Genomic DNA, 10675 nt, shown 5'->3' with positions numbered 1-10675 from the left:
TGCACCCAGAGCTGAGGCTTCAAGGGAGGATGCTGGCTCCTAACTACCGTGCAGAATTGCCTTGGGCGCTCTCAGCTCCACCTGTCCGCTGCCTCACCTCTAGGACAGGTTCCAGAGCAGCCAAGGGGGCACTGGCTGCTTGAGCCCCTCTTGCAGTAGATGAGCAGAGAGCTGCCCTGTGTGCAGCTTCACAGGCGATGGAGCTGTTGCTGCTGGGTGGGGCAGTGGGAGCTTGGCTCTCTGGGACAGGGACTGTCTTGTCCGTGCAGTGCCTAGTCCAATAGGCCCTGATCCTTCAGGGGGGTCCCTACTAGCAGTGGGGGACTAATGGCAGTGGTGCACTTGCTGTCAGCACTCGCACGCTCCATGGCCCAAAGTATCTCTGCTGACTCTAACCATGGAGTGGCTCCCTAGTCCATGACTGCAGGTCTCCCTTTTCTCTGTTTTTGGGGGCTTGTGGCCTCAGTTGAGTGTTACTGCTCCAGAACTTCCCTGAACAAACACAGCCCATCTAGCGCTGGGACTGCTACCACAGCAAGCCCCGGGCAAGCCCCCCAGCTGGTGTCCGTCACCGCAGCTCAGACTTTGGTGGTGAGGGGCTAATTGCCACCTGGTGTTTCTGAACTGGAATGATTCCAGTCTCATTGCCAAGCCGTGCCGTGGTGCCCTGTCCTGCCCACTACATTCTGTCCGGTTCTGCTAACGTTGCAACTCTGCCACTCCAGGAATTAGCCTCTCTGCAGATTCTCCAAAGAGCCGGCGAAGAAATCATTTCCCGTCTGCCGGAGCTGACTTTACTGCTCCCCCTCCCTGTTGACTGGAAAGGACAAGTTAGTACCTGGTGAACCCAGCCTCCAGTGGGGAGTTGATCACACTGATTCATCCCGTGTGTGTGCTATGTTCTGCCCCCGACCAGGCTGCATTTCAAGAGGTGAATCCGGCTAAGTCTTATACCATGTCTTCTGAGATGAATCCTGCCTGGGACCCTTCAGGGTGGCTCTAACTAGCTATGAGAGGAAGCGCTGTGGGGTAAGCTCCTGCCCCACGGTCACCAGCAAAGTGGGAGCAGTAGTTCTGAAGGGAAGTCCTTGCTCGTCTACTAGGAGCTCTGATCCTCTCCCAAGTGTACAGGCGCACAGCCAGTTTTCTTAGGTTGATACTGAGGGGGACTCCCTTTGCCCTGTCTCTGGATCAGCAGGCGGGGTCGCTGTGCAGCAATGAAAGTGATGGCCTTTGGTCCAGATATTCCCCCAAAATGCACCGTATAAATACTCCCCCACATTGCACGCTCAGCTTAGCGCCTGGCAACTGCTCAGCAATGTTGTGCAGGGGTGGGGTGGCCCGGCAGTCAGATGGCAGTTAAATTCAGCAGGACATGGGCCATGATGGCGGATTTCCAGGCAGCGAGGTGTAAATCAGTCTGGAGTGGATCTTGGCAGTGGCACATTGCAGCTTTGGGTGTTCTGCATTCCCCAAGTGTTCCTGCTGGACTGGCAGCTACAGTGAGACCACACTGATGATCCATGCTGCCTTCCAGGCTGGGGTCACTGTGGGGGTGAGGAGTTGTCTAAACAGTTACAATGTATAGTGAGCTGCCGGTAATGCTTCCCACCCCCAAAGCTCTGTACACCCAGTCCCCACTGACTTCACCATACTGCTGGGGGAGGGAAGAGTATTAACCCTAATTGATGGGGAAACTGAGGCAGTCTGTGATATGACTTGCTCAAGACTGGTGAGGGGAGTGGGTGTTGGATCAAGGATCAGAACTCAGGATCTTCTGTCTGCCAGTCCTGTGCTTGGACTGCTCAGATGGGCCTCTCCACTGAAGCAAAGGTGCCCCTGGGTGGGGCTTTCGGTTTGGCCTAGCCTCCCTGGGCTGCTGCCAGGGGAACACAGAAAAGAGGAGCTAAAGACAAGTATTGCAGAGGGGTGGGGACACTGTCTGCCTGGGCTGACTGGCCTGGGCTGGGGCTGATCAGGGAAGTGGGGTCAGAAAAGGAGGTGTTGAATGAACAGCAGGAGAGCTGAAGTGAGCTCATGAGATGCACTGGGAGAGGGCATGGCTGGGTGGGAAGGAAAGGAATTATAAACACTGGGTGGATTCTCATAAAGGGGATGAGTGAGCTAGCTAGCTCAGGAGAGAAGGGAAAACCTCTGCAGGTCCTCTGGGGCAGAGAGGGAACAAGGCGGGCCAGGTAGGAGCCCTATTGAGGGTTAGGGAGAGACCATGGGTATAGAGGCCTGGTGTCCTCTTCTGAGAGGAGTTTGAAGGCCTATGGGCTGGAATTCTGGCCAAAAGACAGAGGACAGTCAGAAGCTGGAGTGAGCTCCTAAACCCACAGGTGGGGGGTGAGCTGTTTTGTGTTTGACTGACTGACCTAGGTGACGAGGTGGAGGCTGCAGACTGTCGTTTCATTACCTGTGTTTAATGCTGCCAATGGGCATTGTGGAGGACACTGATGCCCCACAAGGGGCATGAATCCAGAGCAAGACAAAGGACAGTACCACAAGGGGACACTGCAGTGAGGTGAGTCCCGGTTGTGTCACAAGGGGGTACTCTGGGACGGGGAGGCCCATTACATCCTCACAAACTGACCCCCAGCAGTAGGCTGTCCTCCTATGCTGCAATGGGCAACAAAGGCCATATGGGTCCTTCTCTCATGGGGTTCCTTACTCCTTCCTCAGCTCTCTGGCTTAGTTTAAGCATGAGGCCTGGAGTCAGGACACCTGGGTTCTTTTCCTGCCTCTCTCACTGATGTGCTACGTTACCTCAGCCAAGTCATGCTGGCTCCCGTGTTTCGACTGTTGTGCCTCAAATGAGGCACTTAAAGGTAGATAAAGGCAAGAATGTAGGAATGGCCTGATTTTTTCCAAGGTGCTGCCCCCACTCTAATGCTGTCACTAATGCTGAGGGCTAGCAGGCCATTGCCATTTATGTACCTGTATTTGGAAAGTGTGGGTGCCTCTGCAGCTCTGTGCCTCAGTTTCCCTGTCTATAATCTGGCTGATTCATAGACTCTAGGACTGGAAGGGACCTCGAGAGGTCATCGAGTCCAGTCCCCTGCCCTCATGGCAGGACCAAATACTGTCTAGACCATCCCTGATAGACATTTATCTAACCTACTCTTAAATATCTCCAGAGATGGAGATTCCACAACCTCTCTAGGCAATTTATTCCAGCGTTTATCCACCCTGACAGTTAGGAACTTTTTCCTAATGTCCAACCTAAACCTCCCTTGCTGCAGTTTAAGCCCATTGCTTCTTGCTCTATCATTAGAGGCTAAGGTGAACAAGTTTTCTCCCTCCTCCTGATGACACCTTTTTAGATACCTGAAAACTGCTATCATGTCCCCTCTCAGTCTTCTCTTTTTTCCAAACTAAACAAACCCAATTCTTTCAGACTTCCTTCATAGGCCATGTTCTCAAGACCTTTAATCATTCTTGTTGCCCTTCTCTGGACCCTCTCCAATTTCTCCACATCTTTCTTGAAATGCAGTGCCCAGAACTGGACACAATATTCCAGTTGAGGCCTAACCAGCACAGAGTAGAGCAGAAGAATGACTTCTTATGTTTTGCTAACAACACACCTGTTAATGCATCCCAGAAACATGTTTGCTTTTTTTGCAACAGCATCACACTGTTGACTCATATTTAGCTTGTGGTCCACTATAACCGCTAGATCCCTTTCTGCCATACTCCTTCCTAGACAGTCTCTTCCCATTCTGTATGTGTGAAACTGATTATTCCTTCCTAAGTGGAGCACTTTGCATTTGTCTTTATTAAACTTCATCCGGTTTACCTCAGACCATTTCTCCAATTTGTCCAGATCATTTTGAATTATGACCCTGTCCTCCAAAGCAGTTGCAATCTCTCTGTTTGGTATCATCTGCAAACTTAATAAGTGTACTTTCTAGCCAATATCTAAGTCGTTGATGAAGATATTGAACAGAGCTGGTCCCAAAACAGACCCCTGCGAAACCCCACTTGTTATACCTTTCCAGCAGGATTGGGAACCATTAATAACTACTCTCTGAGTATGGTTATCCAGCCAGTTATGCACCCACCTTATGGTAGCCTCATCTAAATTGTATTTGCCTAGTTTATCGATAAGAATATCATGCAAGACTGTATCAAATGGCTTACTAAAATCTAGGTATACCACATCCACCGCTTCTCCCTTATCCACAAGACTCATTATCCTATCAAAGAAAGTTATCAGATTGGTTTGACACGATTTGTTCTTTACAAATCCATGCTGGCTATTCCCTATCACCTTACCACCTTCCAAGTGTTTGCAGATGATTTCCTTAATTACTTGCTCCATTATCTTCCCTGGCACAGAAGTTAAACTAACTAGTCTGTAGTTTCCTGGGTTGTTTTTATTTCCCTTTTTATAGATGGGCACTGTATTTGCCCTTTTCCAGTCTTCTGGAATCAATCCTGTCTCCTGTGATTTTCCAAAGATAATAGTTAGAGGCTCAGATACCTCCTCTATTAGCTCCTTGAGTATTCTAGGATGCATTTCATCAGGCCCTGATGACTTGCAGGCATCTAACTTTTCTAAGTGATTTTTAACTTCTGTTTTTATTTTATCTTCTAAACCTACCCCCTTCCCATAAACATTCAGTGAAGACCAAAACAAAGGAGTCATTAAGCATCTCTGCCATTTCCAAGTTTCTTGTTACTGTTTCTCCCTATTCATTGAGCAGTGAGTATATTGACATGTCCCAGAGAGGGGCTGGGAGGTTTGTCCCTTTGAATTCCTCAGCTGGAAGGGGCCATGGAAGGATCAGGGGAACAGAATCCTCTGTCTAGGGTGCTACAGGTTCATTCTGTGCAATTCAGAACCAGCAAGGATCCCCCTTCCCTACCCCCACCCCGTTCCAGTTCTCTGCCCTGGGTTTGCAGGAAGTGACCCTGGAAGAGGAAAGGAATCGGAAGAGAGGGACCAGAGCTGGAATGGCAGGACCCAGCTCTTACCTACTTCTGTGTGTGAGGGGCAGGGGGAGTTTCTGGTCCCATCTCTGCTCAACTAGTCCTTTGAAGATTATTTTGAGCAATAAGTCCATAAGTAACTAGGGCAGCCACGTGGGCCCTGGGCTGTGCAAAGTTCAGGGTTTGCTCGCCCCTTTCCCCTGCAGCTGGTTAAAGTTTTTGTTGATCATCACCCTTGGGTGGGAGTGATCCAGCTGGGTCATTCATGGGGGGGTGTTGTGCCTTACAAGCCCCGGGCAGTGACTGCATTTTGTGGGATGGAGGGTGGGGTGAGCATATGACCAGCCTTCCCTCGGGAAGGGACTGTGGCTCTTGCTGGTACTAAGGCCGGGTAATGCCCGGCCACAGGGAGAAGGAAACTAGAACCTATCGGGGTCCCTCGTTTCCCCCAGCCCATGGGAAGTTAGTGAGATTACATCTCCTCACTCTGTCCCAGAGCAGTCCCAAGACTCTCACTCAGCACCAGCTACTGGGGACCTGCCTCCTGTGTGTTCCCTGTGTCCCACCACTAATAACTAGACCATTCAACATGACCAACCTAGTGCCTGCCCCCTATAACAATAGAGAGACTCCAGGGAAACCTTCCTCAACTTGGCTCAGACACCAGAGCCCCGGGCACTGGTACTATGTGCTGCAGCACAGCACTGACTGCAGCCAGGAAGCCCTGCTCAAGTTATTTTACCAGCCCTCCAAGCCAGATGGGTTTTACCCCAGCGCAACAGGAAAGATGCTGTCCTGAGCTCAGCAAATGCCTGGTGGGTATCTGTGTTAGCAGCCTCTTCTGGGATGATTACTGATTGGGGTAGGTACTGTCCAGTCCTGTAATAACAAACCAGTCCCTGTTCTGACAAGTTCCCACGTTTGGTTAATGACAAGACACCATCAGGGGACAAAAGGATTGAGGGGGAAGAAGGATGAGAAGAGCCTGTTCTTGGAGTAAAATTGCCATTAGTCTATACATCTGGCATCCAGGAGTGCTACACAATAGAGAAACCGTAGGACCTCATTAAATCTCACTGGCTTGCAAACCAGAAAGAATGGGGAATCGGACCTGGAGTTGATCTCAGCCACAACCTGTCCATCAGTGAGCTACCACCTCTGTAGGAGCACTCCCTTCTCTGAACATGCCTGGATTAAATGCTGTCTAGTGATGAGCTGGTTGAACCATCAGCTGGGACAGGACTTAGCCCTGCTAAAAATGTACTGCACTATGTGAACCCTACCTCGAAAAGTCAAGATTTCAGAGAAAGCTGCCACATAACCAAAGCAAACTAACAGTTTATGTTGGAGACCCTAAAAGTGAACATGCTCCAAATCATACGTACCTAGGGTCTCATAATACATGGGAGGGAGCATTAGGCTGGCTGGAAAAGCATTATGAGATCAGCTGTGCCTTTAAAAACCACTGCATATCTACCACCCTATGCTCAAACTAGCCATCAGTCTTATTCAACCCATTCTACAATACAGGAGCGAAGTCTGGGGGCTAGGGTGACCAGACAGCAAGTGTGAAAAATTGGGATGGGGTTGGGGGTAATAGGAGCCTATATAAGAACAAGACCCAAAAAGCAGGACTGTCCCTATAAAATTGGGACATCTGGTCACTCTACTGGGGCACAGCGTTACTAGCTAGTTACAAGAATTAGGATAAAACCCCAAGAGAGACTTGACTTCTGCAATTCAACCAACAGCTATTCCAGGCACGGGGACTGCAGCAATAATGTCTGCAGAATAGAAATGGGTCAATTACCTCCCCCTAAATTGTGGTGTTTCAACCAAACCAGCCCCTTTCAGCTCGAAGACCTAAAGGATGAAGACATAAGTCCAGATGACAACAATATACTCCCATATGTCATCCCTTCTGGGTCTCAGCAATGCTACTGTCCCAATCTGTGCAGCAAACAACATAACTATAACACAAAGGCCTGACTATTTTCAGATCGAGACTGGAGGTTTTTCCAAAAAAAGAGGATCCAGTTCAATCCAGAATTATTTGGGGGAAGTTCTGTGGCCTGTGTTAGACAGGTGGTCAGATCAGATGACTGGCCTTGGACTCTATGAAAAACCTTATCACATGACTCCAGGAGCTGAAGCCTTAAGAAAGACACCAAATACCACGAGACTTGCACTAAAATCACAAGCATTGGCAGCACTGTTCCCATCTAGCCAAGCACAGCTGTCAAGTTTTGTGCAATTCCACATCCTACTCCTGCCACTGCTTTGGTGCAGATTGTCTTGACCGTTAGCAGACATACATGGTTAGATGCACATTCACTCATTACATAATTTGCATAAAATGTCACACCAAGTACTGTGGGGTTTGCCTCTAGCTATGCTAGGAAAGTGTTAACAATGGATTTCCCACCCTGCTGCCTGGTGCATTCTCAACTGGGGATGAAAACTATTCAGCGGCTAAGGTAGGTGGAGCTAAACTGTTTCATCACCCATTCATGAGAGTACAGCTCTACCACCGGTACCATGTTGTCAGCCATGGGTCATTTCCTAGTGTAGACAGGGATGTAGGCGTGGAAAGTGGAGCCACATGGGACAGTTTCGCCTTGATTTGCAAATGCACAATTTGCTTTTCTAAGTAATTCAGCTGTTCTTAGTATGTCCAATCTCCTTTGCTGTGTGAAGTTCATGAGCAGGGAAAGTAGCAAGATCTGTACAAAAAAAAATAAAATAAAAAAAAAAAATTTGATGAATGAGATTTTAAATGACTTATGGAATCAAGTCTTGGAGTGTTTCTCGGGTGAGAAGCTTACGCATTAAATAGATGATGCAGCTCCTTGTTGCAATGAGGATTGTGTTGAGTGTGAGGTTTGGTTTCGGTTCCTTAAAAGGACCTAGGCCCCAATCCTGCAAACTCTTAAGTGTGCGAATAACTTTACTCCCATCAGTAGTCCCATGGGAGCGTTTGCATGACCTGGCCCAATATTCCATCTGGATTAGGCCTGACATTGCATAATAATTATTTTTAAAAGGTCTGACAAAGCCTCACGTTAACAGACATGCATTCATGAATTTTTTTTCAATCAAAATTTGATTTAGGTGAAAAAAATCATTGACACCTCTTGTGCTTTTATTTAAAGTCCCAGGTCCTGGATTATCTGAGCATCTCAGCTTTCATTTAATAAAAAAAGGGGTGGGGATTCTAGCCTTCCTGGTTATGGGCAAAAGCTTCCAAATTTGACCTGAGCACACCCTGAAAGCTCAAAATGCCAGCAGACAAAAAAACCCCAAAACACCCAAATGTGTTGTTTTAAAAATAAATCTTATTTTTTTCAACCAATAACATGGGTGTTCTGCTGGGCTCATGCTTTTTGAATGTTTTGGGTTGGCAATATTGTGTAATCCTTCCCCCAGAGATTGCAACAATGTAGGAGGCCAGAAGAATCTGAAAGTGAAACTAGAGGGAAACTAACAGATAGTTAAACTGACAGAGTTCTGTAGGGAACAGCTAAAGGTTCTTTCATGGTGAAAGAAAAATTGGATTTGAAAAATCCTTTCATTTGGCAGTAAGCAAAGATGTTCACAGAGGTAAGACATCTTGTAAGAGTATTTTTAGGCTAGCTGTGCCACGCTAAAAATGAGACACTAACTTTGTAAGATTTTAGGCCCCAGCCCTACAACTGGATGTGCATAGAGGGAATCTTGCAGCTGCCTGGAGCCCTGTTGAAATGAATGGAGGCCTATAAGAAGTGCAGGGGTCTCTGGGGAGAGATCTTGTTGCAACACTGGGGCCTGGTTTGGCTTGCATAATCCGTTTAAGGCTTCATGTGCTGACTGTTGTTATTATGTGTGTATGTGCAGGGCCCAGTGCACCTCAGTCAAGTGGAAGAGCAATTGAAATGTCATTTATTTCCCCTTGTTTTTCATTATAGAAAAAAAATTTAATAAACTGGGCTTTGGTTTCCAGAAACTAAAGCCTGCCTTAAAGCTGAGCAAGGCTGAAGTGGGATTTGTCAGCTTGGATTTATTTTTGCCCAGATGTTTGAGCAGAAAAGTTTCTAGGTGACTGCAAAAAAAAAAGCTCTAGGGGGAAAATGGTAAATGGGGGTAGGGAGACAGAGGTGGCTGGGTTTGGGCTTGCAAAACCATCGGCAGGCTGGAACCAGGGCTATTTTTATTGGCCCCACAGAAGCTCAGTGTGGGTTCAGGGAAAAGGCTCCCATTTATGGGCCCATGTGACAAACATGGTTTTTTGGCAGCAAAGAATCCTGTGGCACCTTATAGACTAACAGACGTTTTGGAGCATGAGCTTTCGTGGGTGAATACCCACTTCTTCAGATGCATGTGGTGGAAATATCCAGGGGCAGGTATATATATGCTAGCAAGCAAGCTAGAGATAACGAGGTCAGTTCAATCAGGGAGGATGAGCCCCTGTTCTAGCAGTTGAGGTGTGAAAACCAAGAGAGGAGAAACTGGTTCTGTAGTTGGTGCTGCCTTTGGCATAGAACAGAGCGCGTGGAGAAGAGATGGGGTCAGGTTGTAAATGGTGGGGCAAGGACCATCTTCTTGTTCTGTTTGTACAGCGCTGGCACAAGGGGCTCCTGGCCTGTGTGTGGCGCAGCGTTACCTGCAGCACTAGAAATAACGCAGGCTAATACCTCGGCCGCAATCCTATCAATGGTGCGAGTCTCCTCGCAGACTGGTTCCAGTGGCTGTACCCTGCCTGGGTACTGGGTGAGAGCAAAGCGAGAATGGCTCTGCCTTGCAGCACTGATGGAACTGGGTCCTTGAGCTTTGCAGTCGCCTTGGACTTTGGAGTGGAAGGAAAAGGCTGCAGCCTAAGTCCTGAGCAGCCTGAGGGGCAGGGTTTGGGGTGCAAGGGCCCGATCCTGCAGGTGCCCCACGGCTGGGTGCGCAGGCGTCCGGCCCCAAGCTTTGCCGGGACCTGGGGGAGGAAGAGGGTGGGCCTGCCCCCCCTCCCTGCTGCCCCCGGCGAGAGGCAGCTGCCTGCGGGCTGTCCTAGCGCTGGGCAGGGGCTGGGGCTGGGGCTGCGGCGGGATTGGCCGGGCGGACTCAGGCTGCGCCCAGCCCCAGTACCACGGAGCGCAGAGCCGGGGCGGAGCAGGCGGCGGCAGCCGGAGCTGGAGGGCAGCGCAGAGGTAGGGCCCGGGCGGCGGCCGGCCAGGGCGGGGAGCGCACGGGGCAGCCCCCCCCCGCTCCCCGCATGTTTACTTGGGGCTGGGCAGCCGAGCTGGAGCCGGGGGCGCCCAGGGGCCGCGTAGGGGGCCTGGCACTGCTCTGCCCCCCCCCCCCCGAGCTCCCCGGACTCCTCAAGCTGGGCTGCCCCCAAACTCCTGCCCGACGGGCCCCGATCTCCTGAGACCTGCACTTACCCCTGCTCCCAGCGTGCTCCTGCTTCCCAGTCCTGCCCACTCCGCGTACCCCGACCCCTAACGGCCCCCCCCAGCCCTAGAGACCTGCACTTCCCCCCACTTCCCCAGTCCATGCATGCGCCTACTTCCCATCTCTCACCCCATACACGCTCCTACTCCCATGCACTCCCGAGAACTGCAATTACCCCAATTCCCCACCTCGATCTTCAGCCCCCTCCCCATCCTCCCCATGCCGGGCTACCCCCAACGCCTGCCCCATTGCCCTGCACTGACCCCTAACCCCCCAATCGAGACACCCTCCTACCCCCATGTATCCCACCCACCCCTCTTACTCC

The 10675-nt window shown here is 50.1% G+C and overlaps 1 protein-coding gene across 5 annotated transcripts in view; it reads left to right on the top strand.

Annotated features, from left to right (window-relative positions):
* The first annotated feature begins 14 nt into the window (after positions 1-14).
* The window catches only part of ACY1 (aminoacylase 1), a 31533-nt gene continuing 20872 nt past the window's right edge, over positions 15-10675 (top strand). The window contains exons 1-2 of one of the 5 annotated variants that reach the window (XM_030569438.1): positions 15-931; positions 2383-2527. Coding sequence is in view for 2 of the 5 variants with exons in the window: in XM_030569434.1 (XP_030425294.1) it covers positions 9625-9681 (57 nt within the window). In the remaining 3 variants the exon portion in view is untranslated. Of the gene's footprint in view, positions 932-2382; positions 2528-8251; positions 8536-9530; positions 9682-10030; positions 10107-10675 lie in introns of those variants that run through there. The other 4 variants (XM_030569435.1, XM_030569436.1, XM_030569434.1 and 1 more) reach the window with 4 other exon arrangements.

Source organism: Gopherus evgoodei, chromosome 7 (genome assembly GCF_007399415.2).
Source record: "Gopherus evgoodei ecotype Sinaloan lineage chromosome 7, rGopEvg1_v1.p, whole genome shotgun sequence".
NCBI lineage: Eukaryota > Metazoa > Chordata > Testudines > Testudinidae > Gopherus > Gopherus evgoodei.
Note: the sequence above shows the minus strand (reverse complement) of the source record. Positions and strands in the feature narration are given on the sequence as shown.